The sequence below is a fragment of the Magnolia sinica genome, chromosome 5 (genome assembly GCF_029962835.1).
Source record: "Magnolia sinica isolate HGM2019 chromosome 5, MsV1, whole genome shotgun sequence".
In the NCBI taxonomy this organism is placed as follows: domain Eukaryota; kingdom Viridiplantae; phylum Streptophyta; class Magnoliopsida; order Magnoliales; family Magnoliaceae; genus Magnolia; species Magnolia sinica.
In genome coordinates, this window is record NC_080577.1 from 5,739,377 (window position 1) to 5,759,209 (window position 19,833).

At 39.7% G+C, this 19,833-nt stretch overlaps 1 protein-coding gene across 2 annotated transcripts; it reads left to right on the forward strand.

Annotated features, from left to right (window-relative positions):
- The first annotated feature begins 1,178 nt into the window (after positions 1-1,178).
- LOC131245246 (uncharacterized) lies at positions 1,179-10,271 on the forward strand. 2 transcript variants are annotated; one of them, XM_058244568.1, is made up of 4 exons: positions 1,374-1,501; positions 3,259-3,359; positions 3,826-4,104; positions 8,901-10,271. In XM_058244568.1, the coding sequence occupies exons 3-4, from the start codon at positions 3,844-3,846 to the stop codon at positions 10,125-10,127; spliced, it is 1,488 nt and encodes a 495-aa protein (XP_058100551.1). In that variant the 5' UTR covers positions 1,374-1,501; positions 3,259-3,359; positions 3,826-3,843; the 3' UTR covers positions 10,128-10,271. The 2 variants fall into 2 exon arrangements, with proteins under 2 accessions (XP_058100550.1, XP_058100551.1); XM_058244567.1 differs by lacking the exon at positions 3,259-3,359 and having other exon boundaries at positions 1,179-1,501.
- The last annotated feature ends 9,562 nt before the right edge of the window (positions 10,272-19,833 follow it).

Below are 19,833 nucleotides of genomic sequence, written 5' to 3' on the forward strand. Positions count from 1 at the left end.
AAGCCTTTCAAATGTGGACATTAAGTGGCAACTCTTTCTGTAGTGTGCGCCAAAGGCTTCGATAGCTTTGGATTTACCTCATTTTTTGTGTTCATGTTCTAGTTTGAAACATTCACATGCTGCTCTAAGTGTTAAAACAAAGGGTGTTTAGCTCTGAGCCATAGAGCTGTCCAGGCCGCCCAACCATTATAATAAGTCATTTGCTTAGTTTTTGGAGAAGTAGAAATCAAACAGCCGCTTAGGGCATGTTTAGCCAGATGGATTGGAAGGGATTGGAAGTTAAATTCCAGGATTGACCCGGCGTGTTAAACAGACAGGGTGATCTGATCCCGGGATATAGCAATCTCATGGATCTTAACAACACTATCATTACCTTTAAATCCCATCCAATCCATCCTAATCTGTTCAAATTTGCCTCGGACGTGTTTGGTTGGAGGGATTGGAAGGTTTAATCTCAGGATTGGCTGGGAGTGCCAAACGTACTTGATATAGCAATCCCGCGATATAACAATCCCATGGATCTCAAGACAATCCACTCACATCACCATCATTACCTTGAAATCCATGCCATCCACCCTAATACCATTCAATCCCTTCCAATCCACCCGGCCAAATGGGCCTTTTTAGGCGCAATTTCACATTGTTCCCATTGGTTTGGCGCATCCAAGTCATCTATCCGGTGGATACATATCGTGAAAATAAGGTCCAACCTGATGGACGGACAGGATACCTTGTACATACTGTGAAATAAGGTCCAACCCGATGGATGGAGTGGATTTCATACACGTCCAACCCGATGGACGGATTGGATTCCATACATACCGCACTGTGGGTCCAACAGAGCGCAAGTGTTGTACCCACTGCATAAAACGTTGTGGAACGCTCCGGTCCATAAAATGAAAGGCTGCATCCAATGGACGATTTGGATGGCACTCAGATATCCCATGCGCCCCACACAGCTCGCACGTACGGTAATTACCATACTTCCACCACGTACGGATCTTTCTCCACTGGCCCTTCTTGTTTTGTTGTTGCACGATGACTTCAAAATTCGAGTAGTGCTTATCCAATGGGTAGAGTCAAACGGGCCGAAACCATAGTCGTAGAGAGCCCAGCCCAGGTCCATATAAGCCCAATCCATTGCCAGCCTATAAATACCCTTTTCCGTGACCCGCTCCCCAAGCTAAAGCATTTTCATTTCGCCTCATCAGTCATCTGTCTTCGTCTCTTTCCTACCCATAGAAGTAGCATACGAAAAAAAAGCCCTAGTTTTTTTTCTTTATCCCCTTTCCAAATCTCTATTCCATTTTTCTTCTTGATCGAAGGATCGTCTTGTCCTAATTCGTCTATGGCCTCCGGATCGTCTGGCCGATCTGCCTCCGGCTCGAAAGGCTTCGATTTCGGTTCCGATGATGTCCTCTGCTCGTACGAAGATTTTCCAAATCAAGAAGCTTCTAACGGAAAGCGATCGGATTCTGCAATTGGCAGCAATTCTGGGAAGGTATGTCCATGGATTGTTATATCCATTTTAAGGGTCTGTTGGGATGCACTATCTAGTCGAATTGGAATTATCCCATGGAGAGCCAACGATCTTGCAGGAATATTCTTCGAATTTCAATTTCCATGACAAAAATGAGATTTTCATTGTAGATGCTAGTTCCTGAATATCATTATCTAGGAAGAATAATCTTCACAGCTAGTAATCTTGGGATGATGCCCCATTGACTATGCTATTAATCCCTTTCGGGAATTAGGCTCTGTTTGGATCCACAAGTGAGTTGATTGTGAATGCTCTGACTAATCAATAGGAAATGGAAAAAGAATAAAAAAGGGAAAAAAGAAAAAAACTCACTGAACATCACCTGTCCTGGGAATCAAGCCAATCGACTCATTAGGTGGGCCAGACCTGTACATTGAATAAGACCATCACCCATCCATTGATTTTGAAGGTGTGGCCTACATGATGAGTGGACTAGCCTGACTTTTGTGTCAGGTAATCTTCATGGTGCCGTCCATTTACATGCCTTGGATGTCCTACTTAAGTGACATGTCAGCATTCACATGCAACTGGCTGTAAGCTATCAATTCTCATATTTGTAATGTGGAAGCTGCCCTCATATTGCAGTTATGTTCCTTTGAAGTCCAACTTAAAGGTAATGTAAATATGTAATTGCTATTTTTGGAGTCCATGTTGTTAATTCGAGTGCTGTTAAAGGAAATAGCAATTTGATTATTTCAAATTTTTACCAGCGACTGTAGTCTGATTTGATAATTTGTTATGCACCCTTAGAGGCCAAAAAAATGATAATTTGGAAGTTCTTGATCCATCTTTGACCTGAGTCTCCACCTCAATTAAATTGCTCGTACCTGCTTGAAACAAAAAAAATAAAAATAAAAATAAAATAAAAATAAAAATTGTTGTCATTTCTTGCTGTTCGGGAAGGACAGAGAATGAGTTGCTAAACTTGCTATGGGAGGCCTTTGGTGAGATTCTTGAAGGATTTTGCCAATTATGAAAAATATAAAAACAAAGATTTTAAAGTAGGGGTTGAGACTCCAGCTGCAGTTCATCACCATTTTCAAACGGTGGTGACTCATCCTGCTTACATGTGGCACACATGCCTGACTATCCAGGTCATCCAAATTATGGGGCACATTATGGATGTAACTTTACTCCAAAATCACACTAATTGAACAACCCTAACAATCCAACTGATGGGTTTGTCCAAATTCAACGGGCTAAAACAGTTGGTTATTATCATCTGCTTGGTGTGACTTTTGGGTTATGCTCCATACACGATCAGTTTAGAGATTTGGTTGGTGTGAATTTCCGAACAACTTCACCATGTCTGCAGTGGATGAGCCATCACCATTTTAAAAGGTGAACTATCATAGGAGTTAAGCCACTCTTTATGTGTGAACCAGCTTTCATTTTTTGGTTGGCTTTGTGTTATTTAACAGAAAAGTTCAAGGTTTTGATTAGGAGGGAGAGGAGAATTCATGTCTAGAAAATGGGAAATAGCTACCATGATTTGATTAGTAGGACAGGGAAGTTGGCTGCAGATAATTAGAAATTGCCTGCATGAAATGGTGTGTGCACTCCCAGAATGCATGATGTAGAAACACAGAGAGCAGGTGGTTCAAACTTGGATCTTCCTTTTCAAGTGGATGCTGCAGGGCGGTTTTGGCCTTTAAACTCTGCGGAGATAAAGCTCGTTGGCCATATAATTCCTTCCTGTCTTTCATTCTTTTTTCCAGGGCTCGTGGAGTTCATTGCGCACGATATTGACCAGAGACCATGAAAGACAAAATAAGAAAGAAAACCACAATCCCATCTTTTTACAGCCTGTCATATTCAGGTTTCAGATTCCCTTTTTTTTCTTCTTTTTTTTTCCAAGTTACATTTATTGTTCTTGCTGATTCAAGCAAGCAATTTTGAATGTTCTGCTGCTGCAATTTCATGTGGAGGGGATACAGTACTACACTGAGGGGTAGCGCACTCAGGTTTAAAGCATGTGAAGTGGGAAGTTTCCAAGAAAATTCCTACTGACAATAGTCTCCAACTTATAATGGTTTTATTGTATTTTATCCTACTGAGGTTTTCTCCTTTCTATGAAATCTGATTACGATTATCATATTAAACTTCACATAATGTGGGTGGTTTCTTGAAGAACTAAAGCTCCGCGATTCTCAAGGATTTGCATTGTCCTGGGAGTAACTATTGTTGAACTCTGTCTTGCCTAAAAAAGGGGGTGGTGACACCCTGTGTCGTCGAAAAAAAAAAAAAAACCTATTGTTGAACTCTTATCCTTGATGATTGTGCAGGATTTCCGTGAAAGCAGGATGGGGAGATCATCGGTAAATGTCTATAATCAACAAGAAGAAGGTTTCCACCAGGATGTTCTCTCTACCGTTGAAAAAACCATGAAGAAGTATGCTGACAATCTTCTCCGGTACCTTGAGGGAATCAGTGGACGTCTGTCACAGCTGGAATTATATTGCTACAATCTTGAACGATCAATTGGGGAATTTCGTGCTGATTTAATTCGCGATCACGGTGAAGCAGATCTGAAGCTGAGGTCTCTTGAGAAGCATCTTCAAGAAGTGAGTTTATTTCATTTGTCTCATATTTTCCTCATTCATTGCTTTTATTCTCATGGGATGATTTGTTCTCCCATCTTACGTGGCACGGTATTTAAATAAGGCTTTTTACATTCATGTTTTCCACTCCCTACTCATGCATGCAGATTTGCATAGACTCATGTTGGCAGGGTTTTACAGATGCACTCACACCACAGTGGGATTTCACCACAATCGGTACTCGAACCCATGACCTCGTGTTGAAACTCTTGTGAGTCTACCACCGAGGCATGAGTAAGGACCCATGTGTCACTTTATAAACATGTGTCCTGCATGTGCTTCTGTGAGATATACAGTTAGATGATTTAAGTGACTAAGTCTATTGTCCTTTGATTTTAAAGGATCAATCTCTCCCAATGCATTTTTCTGATTTTCCTATGCATTATCATTGCTACAATTGATTTATACGCTTGGTATAGACAGTGAAGAAAAACCTTCAAAGAAGATGTGCATACTACCCAGAGATAATTGTTTCACCGTTTCTTTTCCATTTCAATTTATTTTTACTTAGTACATTATGTTTTGTTTCATTTTATAATGAGTGGAGTTGAAGCTTATGTACATAACAGCCACTTTTTGGGTTTTGTACTTCTTTGCTTGTTTATTTTCTGGAAATATATTTTGACTCTTAACCTTCTTGTAGAACTGTCTGAGATTTTTTAATCTTAAGACACTGATAATGATTGACATCTTGATGCCATTTCAGACAATTGACTGATAATTGACTGTGCATCTGTCTTGGATTACCATGTTAGTTTTCTTTTGCCAAATGAAATCTTTTTATGGTTGCCAGTCCCTTTGTAAATTTATATGCTGAGATAGAATGGATGCTGTTTTCTTGCCAATTGCCAATTGTGTTAATCATTCCAAAGCACCCTTTGTCTAGTAATTTATTTGCGTGTTTTAATCAATTTTTATGATTCTCACTTTTTTCCGTGCTAGCTTAGTAACTGACAGGCTGATAAACAAACTTTAGTAACTGACAACTTACTGATGGGTTATCGCTTTTCTTAAGTAATTCAGTGTGAGCTTGAGCATTGGTTTTTCTTTTCTTTCTTTTTCTTTCCTTTTCCTTTTTCGGACATCAGATCGACTAGCAACTTCACTTGATGACACAAGTATGTGCCTTGTCCAATGGCCACTATTAAGCATATTTTTTTGGTACAACAGATAGACATGAAGTTTACCTCCGTAGTCAAGTGTAATTGGCCATGGCTACCTGGCTGATCCTTAGGTAGGGCCTGAGTGTTGGAGGCGGATTGGTAATTCTCCAAAGTGACTTCCTGTTTCTAGAGAGAGAGAGAGAGAGAGAGAGATCAGTTGGCAGAATTGGGTGAAAGTTGTGCAAGCTGGCCAAAGTGTGGAAGCTGGGTTGGAACTCGCGAGACAAACAGTTTGGTCAAGCTCCTTGCGATGGTGAGAGTGTTTTCATCCTGTTAGAGTATAAGATACGTATGTACAACTGTACACATACACACTATAGATAGCTATGTTGGTGAATTCATGTATACCTGTTAAGTTCTATAGATCTTTACAATTCTCCCAACTCCTTTTTTTATTGGAAGATGATGAATACTATTAAGGCCAAAGAACAAGAAAAACAAAGGGCAAAGAAAAGAAAAGGAAAAAAAGAGAGAGAGAGAGAGAGAGAGAGAGAGAGAGAGAGAGAGAGAGAGAAGAAGACAAACTAAACTAAAACTAAAACAAAAAAGAGAAAAAAAAAACCTAAAAAGCCTACGACAGAAAGAGAAAGCCAAAACAATTGGCCAGAAACCACAACTAGGGAACCCAATCCCTCAGATACAAAAGAGCCCGATTTAGAATTCCCAAAGCAGAGCTCCTATCATTCTCAAAGCAACTGTTGTTTCTTTCACTCTAGATGAACCATAAAACAGCAAGTGGCGCAGCTCTCCATCTCGACTTGCCCACCCCCTTCAGCATGCCAAAAAGACCATCGATTGAGCCTGGCATAACCCATGAGAGACCTGAGCTTCTAAGAATGCTAGGCCAAACAATTCCGAAGAATGAGCAATAGATGAACAGATGATCGACATACTCTGCGGCTTTGTAGCATAATAGATAGACAGTTTCCACTATGTAGTCTTTTGTAAAATAACATGGTATCAAAGCCATGATTTGGCCCTGATCTTGACCGTCTATCTTCCTCATTCCATCCATTGTTCTTCCAGCAGATTTGATCTCAAACATTCATTGTTCCTCCACCAGATTTGTCTTTTCCACTAGATCTGCATCCCTTCGTTGCTGCTCCCATGCAATGGAGGGGAGGCTAATAAGTATTTGCCTCTGGGAGTTCTTAGTGAAGTTTTACTAGAGCGAATGTCGGCATTTCACTAGAGCAGAAGCACGATTGATACTGTAGCAAAAGAGGACAAATTTACTAGAGCGAATGTCGACATTTTTGTATTCAAGGCCAAAGTCTCAATGCTTCTGAACGTCAATCGATATTAAGTCCATGATTCAAAGCTCTTTCAAGTCTGCCTTTTGGCTATAAATTCGAAGCTCCTCATTCATTTGAAGCAAGCTTAGTTGAGGGTTTGGGTGAGTTATAATGGTTTTCTTTCTAAGTCTAAAAGTGAGTTGTTATAGCTTCTGAGTTTGTGAGTTGTATTAGCTTCTACCTTCTGAGTGTGAGTTGTATTAGCTTCTACCTTCCGAGTTTGTTTGTAAGACTGAGAGATCTTGTTGCAAGTTGGTATCTTTGTCAGTTCGTTAGGGTGGCATAATTGTGCCCAAGTCTATAGATGGTTGATGGTGATTTGGAGAATTGGATATCAAAACTTGACGGTAAATATTTATGGAACCATACTTTTGTAGAAGTTATTTTGTCCATTTGGATAGAATGCAATAACTGATCTTTCAGCACTAGGAGAGAAGCTAGTTACAAAAGAGTAAATTGGAGAATAATTTCATAGGTGTTGATTGTGAAAATTTTGTGGGAATTAGATGGTTGGAAGCTATTAATGGTGGGTTGTTGCAATCCCAAGATAGTTGCTTGAAAGCTATGGCTGGATGGTCTGCTAAATGGTAGCTCCTTAGGTAATCTGATGGTAGTTCCTCATGTAATATGTGGCCGTTGTGGGTAAGTTTCATTGTAGGATGGTCAGGCCGAAGTCTGCAAAGTCTACTCAGGGTTGGCGGGGGAAGTAAATTCTAGTAAAGCGGAGGTTTGGTCATTGCGAGTAGGTGTTAAGGAGTCCCAAATTCTCCATTTCTCCGGTGGTGGTTGAAGGGGATTTCACGATTGTGATCTGGTGTACTGTCTTTTGGTTTCCTCGAGGCTTACAAACTGATTGGAAGAGATTGATGATTTTTGTTCTTCTCTCCTCATCTCTTTTGAAGGAAATTTAGAGGTTCATTCCTTAGCTAGAGTGGGCATTCTGCTTTTCAAAAAAATGCATCTTCTTTTGCGAGTCCGTTAGTGTAAAGTTTTTGTTAACGATGATAAGGCCTGTTTGGATTCATTGAAACATAAATTCAGAAAACATTGTCTCCATGAAAATAGCATTTCCATTATTTGTTTTTGTAAATTTTGTGGAAATGTTTATCCGTTTTCCTCTCATTTCCTGAAAAATGCCCCTTCTTCATTTCCTTGCCCATGCTTAGGAAACCTCATTTCCAATAAATTGAGGGGAAATGGCAGAAATGCTCTCTTTACAAAGTGCCCACATGATGGTCACATGAGCTACTGCCCATCTTCTAAGTGCGTCACATGTGCAACCGTCCATCTTCAAGTACCCCATATGTGCCAATGTGCCACCATCTATCTTAAAGCGCCATACATTTATCAATGTGCAACTTGTGTTACTGACTCACTGCCCATCTTTCAACGCCCTGGATGTCAATGTGCCATGTGCAATGGTACACCTCATCTTCAAAGGATCCACATGTGCACATATGCTACATGGCTAGTCCATCTTTAAGCATGCCACACGTGCCAATGTACAACATGTCCCACCAACCATCTTTTTTTTTTCCCACCGACCATCTTCAAGTGTCCCACATGTGCAAAAGTCCATCTTCAGGTGGCCAAGATGTGCCACATGTGCCACCATCCGTCTTAAAGTACCATACATGTGGGAATGTGCCACATGTGCTACCTTCATCATCAAGCACCTCATATGTGCCAATGTCCCACATTTGCTATTGTGCCACTACCATCCATCTTTAAGCTGTCCACATGTGCAACATGTGCCGCCATCCATCTTCAAGCAGTGCCAATGTCCCACATGTGACAATGTGACACATAACATAATCCATCTTCAACGCACACGTGTCACCTTCATCTTCAAGTAAAACTTTTCATGAAATTTTTTTCTTTTTTCTTTTCCCAAGAAACAGATTTGAAAAAATATTTACTTTCCCACTATTTCCTCTTCTTTTTTTTTTTTCTGTTTCTTTTTTCCTTCAATCCAAACAGGCCTTAAAATTGTGGGGACTGGATTAGTTTGGGCCTCTGGATTTAAACTTGTAGGGTTTTTATTTTCCTTAACCCAGCCCTGTTCCGCTGACAACTCTGATAAACATCACTGTAGATGACTGCTTTAAAGCTGTTGTTGGCTACTATTAAGTGTACTACCAAGAACTAGCTTAGCCTAATTACATGAGAAAGTGGATGACCTGTCATCTTTACACCCACCCATGTGTTTCTTTTGTGAAAACTAACATTAATACACAATCTCTCTCTCTCTCTCTCTCTCTCTCTCTCTCTCTCTCTCTCTCATCTTGTGTGTTTGCTCCAGGTCCGCAGATCTGTACAAATTCTGAGAGACAAGCAAGAGCTTGCTGATGCTCAGCAGGAACTGGCCAAGCTTCAGCTTGCACAGAAAGAATCCACACATCACAAGGAAGATGGAGTTGCATCATCCACAACTGAGTCAAATAAGCATGACAACGCACCTGAAACACAGAACCAGCAGTTAGCTCTTGCTTTGCCTCACCAAACAGCCATACCAACCTCACTTCCAGCTAATCAGCCCTATAAAGAAGTACCAGTTCAGCAGCCACCCCTCTCGTCTCTACCGGTACAGCAGCCACCGCTCTCGTCTCTACCAACACAGCAGCCTCTGCATGTTCAGAGCCATCCAAACACGTACTACTCCCAGCAGAACCAATTGCCAAATCAACCACCCCAGATGGATCAACACTTGCAAGCCGGACTCCAGTATGCCCCGCAAAGGCCCCAAATGCAGGACCTGTCTAGGCAGGCTTCGCCACCTCAGCCTCATGTCAATCCGGCCCAAACACCACAGTTTCCACCTTATCAGCAGCAATGGCCTCAGCAGTCACCTCAGCAGTTCCCACAACAGACCCAACCACAGCCACCATCTACACAAATTCAAATCCGACCCCAGACGCCACCTGTGTACCCTGCCTACTCACATCAACCAACAAATCCATCGCCCGAGGCATATCCAAGCAGTATGCCCATGCAAGTTCCATTCTCTGGTGTTGCTCCGAACCGCCCAGAATCTGCAGTTTATGGTTATGGTGGGCCTGGTAGAACAACGCAACAGCAGCCCCCACTGCCACAACAGCAGCCCCCACTTCCACCCCATAATATACAGCGTCAGCCGCTGCCTCAGTCCAACCAAAGCTCTTTTGGAGCACCTGTGGGTGACGGTGGCTACCCAGGAAGTGGACCCCACCCCCCTCAGCCTTCCATGCATGGGTATATGATGTATGACACTGACAGCAGGTCTTCTCATCAACCGCACTTCCAGCAGGGTAGCTATCCCCCAACCCATGTCTCTGCTCTCCAGAATCAGCAGCCGCCTCCCGCTGGTGTTGGAGCCCGCCATCCAAACTCACAGATGATGCGTAACCACCCATACGCCGAGATGATCGAGAAAGCTGCAAGCATGGGTTATCAGAGGGATCAGGTTGCAAATGTAATCCACAGGATGGAGGAGAGTGGTCAGCCAGTGGACTTCAACTCTCTGCTGGACAGGTTGAATCCACGTTTCTAAACTCTGCTGCTGTATGGATTGACGTTTTTTTAGTTTACGTCTCTGGTGTTTTTTAAATAATCATCTGATGAAGATGTTTGTGTTCATGGCATATATGGTACAATGAAAAAAACGAACTTGTAAATTTGTAATCCCCTTTGGTGATCTTTTTCTTGTTCTCATTTCCATGCCCATGCAAGTTCATCTGCTTTTGAGGCCTCTACTTGTTTCAAATAAAAATAATACGCTTGAACGAAAACAACACTGAACAAAAGTAAAATAAGGAAGAGGAAATATTGATTTATCTACATGATTCCATTCATTAACCAATAGCCTTTAAATGGGTAGTACACTAATGAATAGATCCAAACTAATAGCCCCAAACTCGACACTACACACATCGTGTAAAACAAACTATCCTATAGACTAGGTAAAACAAAAGACCATAATTATAAAAACTGGACATGTATAATAACCATAAAACCACTAATTGAAAATATCCTATTGACCTGGACAACTAAAAAACTCAAATACTTGAGTAAATAAATTATTTCCAACATTCCCTCTCTTAAACTGAATGTTTGACAACGTTCAGTTTAAAGAATATCAACTGCGAACTTCAACCTGAACCTTCCAAAGTGTAGACCCCGAGCAACTCCCTTAGCTTTTGAAACAAAGGCATTTTGAGAGGTTTGGTGAATATGTCAGCGATTTGGTCTTCACTTCTGTAGAAGATAAGATTAATCACTTCATCTTTCGTGAGATCCCTTTAGAAGCGATACTTTACATCTATATGCTTGCTTCTTTCGTGCAAAATAGGATTTTTGGAAAGTTTAATTGCTGAACTGTTGTCACAATAAATTGAAGTGGCTCCTTGTTGCTTGAACTGAAGTTCTTCAAGAATTCTCCTTGCCAAATAGCTTGACATGCAAATGAAGTTGCAACTACAAATTTGGCTTCGGTTGTTGATAAAGTGACAATTGGTTATTTCTTTGAAGACCATGAGACAACTCTTGAACCCAGCATAAAAGCGTACCTCAAAGTGCTTTTTCTATCATCTTGATCTTCAGCATAATCACTATCAGTAAATCCCATCAAATTTGAATTTTCTCCCTTCTTGTAGAGCGGCCCAAAATTAGTAGTACCTTGCAAGTACTCTTTGCAGCTAAAAGATGCATCTCTCTTGGGTTTTCCATATATCTACTAATAAGACTTACAACTTACATTATATCAGGTCTTGTTACAGTCAAATACATCAAGCTTCCCACAATTTGCTTGTAAAGAGTGTTATCAACCCTCCTTTTTTTAGGATCTTTGATGAGCTTCAAACCCACTTCAGTTGGTGTACTAACAGAATTGCAATTCTTCATTTGAAACCTATCTAAAATTTCTCGCACATACTTCTTTTGAGAAATAAAAATTCTAGCTGCAGATTGTGTCACTTCAATACTAAGAGAATAGTGCACCATTCGAAGATCAGACATATCAAATTCAGCCATTATAGACTTCTTAAATTTGTCAAACATGGCACTATCATTTCCAGTATAAATAAGATCATCCACATATAAGCACACAATGATCATCTTTCCTCCATTACCAATTTTAATATAGAGTGTATACTCATATGGACATTTTTTAAATCCCTCCTTGGAAAAATAAGCATCTATACGACTATACCAAGCTCTCGGAGCTTGTTTTAGTCCATATAGTGCCTTTTTTAATTTATACACCTTATGCTCATCTCCAATCTTAACATAAATAGGAGGTTGATCAATAAATACTTATTCTTCCAAGTCTCCATGTAAGAAAGCCGATTTCACATCCAACTGAAAGATAGGCCATAAGTTTTAAGCCGCCAATGCAATCACCAATCTGATTGTATCAAGTCGTGCAACAGGAGTAAAAACTTCTCTATAGTCCACACTAAAATCTTGCTTATAGCCTTTAGCTACTAAGCGTGCCTTGTACTCGTTGAGTTCGCCATTCTCCTTCAATTTTGTCTTGTATACCCACTCGACACCAATTGCCTTGTGCTCTTTTGGAAGCTCGATCAACTCTCAAGTATTATTCCTTTCAATAGAAGCAATTTCTTCATCCATTGCCTTTCGTCATTTTGATTCTTTGACAGCTGCTTCGAAAGTGGTAGGATCACAATCTGAGAATAGAGCAAAATGTGCAAGTGGGTCCTCAGATTGGTCAATCCCAATTACCTCATAATCGGTCATCCATGCAGGCCTTCTTCTAGCACGTTTTGGTCGTTGTTCATCTTGAGTAGCTATTGGAACTGGTTGTTGCTCATTCTCCATTGGCTGTTGCCTTACATCTTCTTTTTCTCCATCAAAATCAGCAAGAATTTGTTGTCCAATAACATTGTTGTTCCATAGCCAGAATTGTTCTTCATCAAAAACAACATCGCGGCTGATAACAATTTTCTTGATGCTAGGATTGTATAACTTATAAGTTTTTGACTGATCACTAACATCAAGAAAAATATATTTTTTTTCCTTTGTCGTCTAGCTTCTTCCTCTTCTCATCTGGAGTATGGGCATAAGCAATACACCAAAAAATTCTCAAAATATCTACTGATGGTCTTTGTCTGCTCCAAGCTTCCTCTGACGTCATATTTTGAACGGCCAGAGTGAGACTTCTGTTCAAAATATGAATGCTCAATTGACTGCTTCAGGCTAGAAATTTTTTGAAATGCCGCTCCTCATCAAAAGACTTCACACCATATTTAGAATGGTGTGATTTTTCCTCTCGGAAACTCCATTTTGTTGGGGCGTGTACGATGCAGTAAGTTGCCTCTTGATTCTATGAAACTCACAAAAATTTGCAAATTCATGCAAGTTGTATTCTTCACCACAATTCGTGCGAAGAACTTTGATTGGACTTCCAACTTCTTTTTTAACAAGCGCTTTATAATTTTTTTAAAGGCTGAAAAAGCTTCAGATTTCTCCTACAAAAAATATAACCAAATTTTCCGACTATAATCATCAATGAAGGTAATTATGTATCTTTTGCCTCCATTAGATGATGGATTTATTGGTCCGCAAAGATCAGAATGAACTAGCTCCAGCGGCTTCTTTGCTCATGATTTTCCTTGCGGAAATTAATTACGGTATTGTTTGCTAATAACACATTCTTCAGAAACTTGAGAAGGAGCTATAATTTGAGGAAGACCAGTTATCATATTTTTCTGCTGTAGAATCTTTAATCCACCAAAGTTTAGGTGACCATAGCGAAAATGCTATAGCCATGCGGCATCCTTCAACTTGAGGAGCTATAATCATCTTTTAGCTGCAAAGAAGATTAAAATTTGGCAAATCGGATGTTTCCGCTTTATCTCCACAACATCACTCATTCATGCTTCTCAGCAAAATTGAAGGATGTCGCATGGCTATGACATTTTCGCTATGGTCACCTAAACTTTGGTGGATTGAAGATTCTACAGCAGAAAAATATGGTAACTGATCTTCCTCAAATTATAGCTCATTCGGAAGTTTGTGAAGAATGTGTTGTTAGCAAACAACATCGTAATCAATTTCCGCAAGGAAAATCATGGAGAGCAAAGAAGCTGCTGGAGCTAGTTCATTCTGATCTTTGCGGACCAATAAATCCATCATCTAATGGAGGCAAAAGATACATAATTACCTTCATTGATGATTATAGTTGGAAAATTTGGGTATATTTTTTGCAGGAGAAATCTAAAGCTTTTTCAGCCTTTAAAAATTATAAAGTGCTTGTTGAGAAAAAAGTTGGAAGTCCAATCAAAGTTCTTCGCACAGATCGTGGTGGAGAATACAACTCGCATGAATTTGTAAATTTTTGTGAGTTTTATGGTATCAAGAGGCAACTTACTACAGCGTACACGCCCTAACAAAATGGAGTTTTCGAGAGGAAAAATCGCACTATTCTGAATATAGTGCGAAGTCTTTTGATGAGGAGCGACATTCCGAAAAATTTCTGGCCTGAAGCAGTCAATTGGAGCATTCATATTTTGAACAGAAGTCTCACTCTGGTTGTTCAAAATATGATGCCAGAGGAGGCTTGGAGCGGACAAAGACCATCAGTAGATAATTTTAGAATTTTTGAGTGTATTGCTTATGCCCATATTCCAGATGAGAAGAGGAAGAAGGTAGACGACAAAGGAGAAAATTGCATTTTTCTTGGTGTTAGTGATTAGTTAAAAGCTTATAAGTTATACAATCTTAGCACCAAGAAAATTGTTATTAGCCGCGATGTTGTTTTTTATGAAGAACGATTTTGGCTATTGAACAACAATGTCATTGGACAACAGATTCTTGCTGATTTTGATGGAGAAAAAGAAGATGGAAGGCAACAGTCAATGGAGAATGAGCAACAACCAGTTCCGATAGCTACTGAAGATGAACAACGACCAGAACGTGCTAGAAGAAAGCCCGCATGGATGACCGATTATGAGGTAACTGGGATTGACAAATCTGAGGACTCACTTGCACATTTTGCTCTATTCTTATATTGTGATCCTACCACTTTCGAAGCAGCTCTTAAAGAATCAAAATGGCGAAAGGCGATGGATGAAGAAATTGCATCTATTGAAATGAATAATACTTGGGAGTTGATTGAGCTTCCAAAAGGGCACAAGACAATTGGTGTCAAGTTGGTATACAAGACAAAATTGAAGGAGAATGAAGAAGTCAACAAGTACAAGGCACGCTTAGTAGCTAAAGGCTATAAGCAAGCGTTTGGTGTGGACTATAGAGAAGTGTTTGCTCCTGTTGCACGACTTGATACAATCAGATTGATGATTGCATTGGCGGCTCAAAACTCATGGCCTATCTTTCAGTTGGATGTGAAATCGACTTTCTTACATGAAGACTCGGAAGAACATGTATTTATTGATCAACCTCCTAGTTATGTTAAGATTGGAGATGAGTATAAGGTGTATAAATTAAAAAAGGCATTATATGGACTAAAACAAGCTCCGAGAGCTTGGTATAGTCGTATATATGCTTATTTTTCCAAGGAGGGATTTAAAAAATGTCCACATGAGTATACATTCTATATTAAAATTGGTGATGGAGGAAAGATAATCATTGTGTGCTTATATGTGGATGATCTTATTTATACTGAAAATGATAATGTCATGTTTGACAAATTTAAGAAGTCTATGATGGTTGAATTTGATATGTCTAATATTGGAATGATGCACTATTTTCTTGGTATTGAAGTGATGCAATCTGCAGCTGGAATTTTTATTTCTCAAAATAAGTATATGTGAGAAATTTTAGACAGGTTTCAAATGAAGAATTGCAATTCTGTTAGTACACCAACTGAAGTGGGTTTGAAGCTCATCAAAGATCCTGAAAAAAGGAGGGTTGACAACACCCTTTACAAGCAAATTGTGGGAAGCTTGATGTATTTGATTGCAACAAGACCTGATATAATGTATGATGTAAGTCTTATTAGCAGATATATAGAAAACCCAAGCGAAGTGCATCTTCTAGCTGCAAAGAGGATTTTTCGTTACTTGCAAGGTACTGCTAATTTTGGACTGCTCTACAAGAAGGGAGAAAATTCAGATTTGATGGGATTTACTGATAGTGATTATACTGGAGATTAAGATGATAAAAAAATCACTTCAGGGTATGATCTTATGCTGGGTTCAGGGGTTGTCTCATGGTCTTCAAAGAAACAACCAATTGTCACTTTATCAACAACCGAAGCCGAATTCGTAGCCGCAACTTCATGTGTATGTCAGGCTATTTGGCTAAGGAGAATTCTTGAAGAACTTCAATTCAAGCAACAAGGAGCCACTTCAATTTATTGTGACAATAGTTCAACAATTAAACTTTCCAAAAATCCTATTTTGCACGGAAGAAACAAGCATATAGATGTAAAGTATCACTTCTTAAGGGATCTCACGAAAGATGAAGTGATTAATCTTATCTTCTGCAGAAGTGAAGACCAAATCGCTAACATATTCACCAAACCTCTCAAAATGCCTTTGTTTTAGAAGTTAAGAGAGTTGCTTGAGGTCTGCACTTTGGAAGGTTCAGGTTGAAGTTCGCAGTTGATATTCTTTAAACTGAATGTACAACATTTAGTTTAAGGGAGGGAATGTTGGAAATAATTTATTTACTCAAGTATTTGAGTCTTTTAGTTGTCCGGGTCAATAGGATATTTTCAATTAGTAGTTTTATGGTTATTATACGTGTCCAGTTTTTATGATCATGGTCTTTTATTTTACCTATTTTATAGGATAGTTTGTTTTACACGATGTGTGTAGTACCGAGTTTGGTGCTATTAGTTTGGATCTATTTGTTGGTGTACTGCCTATTTAAAGGTCATTGGTTAATGAATGGAATAGTGTAGATGAATCAATATTTCCTCTTACTTATTTTACTTTTGCTTAGTGTTGTTTTCGTTCAAGCGTATTATTTTTATTTGCACCACTGCCCAAAGTTGTTTCTAGGAACAGAACCCTCTTTGTACAAAGGTTGCGACCACTGCCTGGTGTGCACTCATAAATAAGAAATTAGATGGTTGGGAGAGATTCTTTGAAATGAGGGAGAAAAAGGAAGGATATAAGGTGGTGAAAGAGGGATTCTTTGAAATGATGATGTGTTTCGTTCAATGCTTGTGGTTTTTTCTTTTTTTTTTTAAACCAGATTTTTCGGCCGTATGGGATATTCTCTAATTTTGGGGAGATTTTGGGGTTGCACAGCTGCAAGGCTCTTGGGTGTGAAATCTGGTCTTCCTCGTACAAGACCCGAATGGAAAGTTAGATGGGCCTTGGTCTGGCTCTTTTTGTTAGGCTATCCACGTTGTAGTGCATAAGAACTTGCGGAGATGGATTGGAGGTCCATTCATGGAGCTGTAATGTCTCATAGCAGATGCTCCCATGTGTGATTACATGGGGCGTGTGGAGGGAAATAAATAGTCCCATCTTTGAGGACCACGCGAATATGTGAACATGAGATGTTGACAAAATAAAAGGGCCCATACAGAGGGAAGGGACCTTACTCGAGAAGAATTTCATGGTGATCTGGTGTCGGACTTTTAATAGGCAACTGGTAACCAGTTTTAGGGTTGAATAACTTTCCTGAGAGGGACGGGCCCTTTCTGGTTTTGCTTGGCCCCCAGCCACAGCTTATCTGCGGCCATGTGTTTGTGTGTGTGTGTGTGTGTGCGCGCATGCGCACAAGCCATGGCTAAAGCTCTTCAATGTGGCTTCAAATTGGATTTTCACAAACTTTAAGATCTTCTAGAAGCCCATTTGAATGTGTTTTGATAGCTAAACACCGTTTTGAGTCAAAACTCCATTCAGCCTCATGCGTTTGGATATATGCTTTTGAAAACCTCCATCTGGTCCCTACTCGTCCAAATGGACCCTTAATGGTTGATTGTTCTCAAATGATTTCAATTTGGCTGGCTCGGAAACTTGGAAACTGGGATTTGTCTTCCTCGAGATATGTTAGCTGAATGGTACAGTAAAAACTTTCTCCTTTGTTTTTAAGATTGTGAACAGGTCCACTAAAATCTCATCGTGGGGTAGATATGGGCTGCTATTTGCAGAGATTCTTTAGATTTTGGGCCCATCTTGTTAGGGCCTGTTTGGAGATGCCTAAAAATGAGTTCATCTCATTTTAGTTAATTGTAACTACAATTATGTATTAAAGATTTCTTCTTTTTTCATAAGGATTAAAAATAATCTTAAAAACCAACAATCATAATCTCTAATACATAATTATGATTAATGAAAATGAGATCATCTTTCAAAAAAAAAAACACTAAAATGAGATGAATTCATTTAAGGCGGTCTACCAATCGGATCTTTAAAGGGCCTGTTCCCATGCACCCTCCTAAGGTGAGTCTTAGCCTAAACTCAGTTTTATCAAAAAGGCAATCCGCTGGACTAAATAAGCGGGAAAATGTGAACTCGGCTTAAAAAGCAATCAAATCGAGGGAGAAAAAGCAGCTTTAAAACCCTCTTTTCAGAAACACACTTATGAAGAGATACGTCCAAAGGAGTCTAAAGATCATTCAGCTATGATAGAAAGTTGGTGAGGGAAAAATGACTATTTAAAAAACAAAAGAAAAAGGTGTGTACCTTACAATGTATTTTATCATCCAACTTTAAAGAATTAAATCTAAAGCGTAAATTGAACATGATGTATGTGTTTTATCCACATTTTATCAGCTAATTTTAGGGCATGAGCCTAAAATTAAAGAATATCGGAACCACATAAACTGTGTGAATTGAACACTTGCCATTGAAAAGTTTTTGGCAACTGCAGGAATTTTAAATCAAGCGATATTTGTGTTTTTCCTTCATTTATTTCCATGCGACCTTATGAGAATGTTGGATGACAAATAAACATCACTATGAGCTTAGAAAGGTTTCAACCGTGAATATCATTATTCATATTGTTTCTAGTGGTGTAGTCTGCTTGAACTTTGGATATGCTTGAATTTTGATTTAGCTCCTCGCATGATCTGAAGAAATAAATGGCGTGGATAAGACACATGCATATATATGATGGCCCCTAACAATGTATGTGTTTTACCCTTGCCATTTTGGATCATTGTTTCTAGGCATGAACCTAAAATGAGGTAGATACAACTCAATATGCCACACCATAGGAAAATAGTAGGGATTGAATGCCAATCATTTAAAACATTGTAAGCCCGCTGTAATGTTTATTTGCCATCTAACCTATTAAAAGTCACACATGCTAGGATAATGAAGCGAAAACAAAAATATCAGCTTTATTTAAAACTAGTGGTGCTCAGGGAGTTTTCAACGGTGGGCATTCAATCACCACCTTACCTGTGGTGTCACCCACATGAGATTTGGATAATCCCTGGCTCCTAGATGAGCCGGCGAAATAGAACGCGTGGATAAAACACCTGCATCATGTTGGTGCCACAGACCATGTCCAGCGGCGAGTACGGCACTGTAAGTGCGCAGTCCGCGATGGACGCGGATTTTCTGCTAAAGCCTTCTGCAGGAAGTTCCTGCACAGGGAACCCAGGTGGGGCCCACTGTGATGTTTTTTGAGAAATCCTCTCCATTCATCCGTTTTGTGAGTTCATTTTAGGATATGATGCCAAAAATGAACCATATCTAATGCTCAAGTAGGCCGAAAATGTGATAATTGAACCTCCACAGTTGAAATAATCGTGGGCCACAGAAGTTTTGAATCATGCTAATATTTGTATTTTAAGTTCATCCCAGTAGAAATGATGTTATTAACGGTATGGATGGCATGTAAACATCACTGTCGAACCCAGGTAGGTTTCAACGGTAGGAATTTCCCTATCCACATTTTCCTTTAATACGTCCCACTTGAGCTTTGGATACGGTTCATTTTTGGTATCTGTCTTAAAATGAACTCACAAAACGGATGGACAGAGAGGATTTCTAACAAACATCACAGTGGGCCCCACCTGGGTTCCCAGCGCAGGAACTTCATGCGAGAGGCTTTCGCAGGAAATCCGCGTCCGTCCGCGATGCAGATGTAGGTGTAGCATCAGCTGAGTGGGACCCACAGTACTCGTATCACAGGTGTCTACGTGAGAGTCCACAAAAGTGATCACTGCTTTCCAAAGTCAGTCTTCGAGTCATCGTCGAACGATTCCGTTTTCTCTTTATACGGAGTTATTGATGCTCTGCCATCTATAACGCTTGATACGCAGGCACTTAGGAATTGTGCATGTATTGTCCATTAATTCAAACTAAACC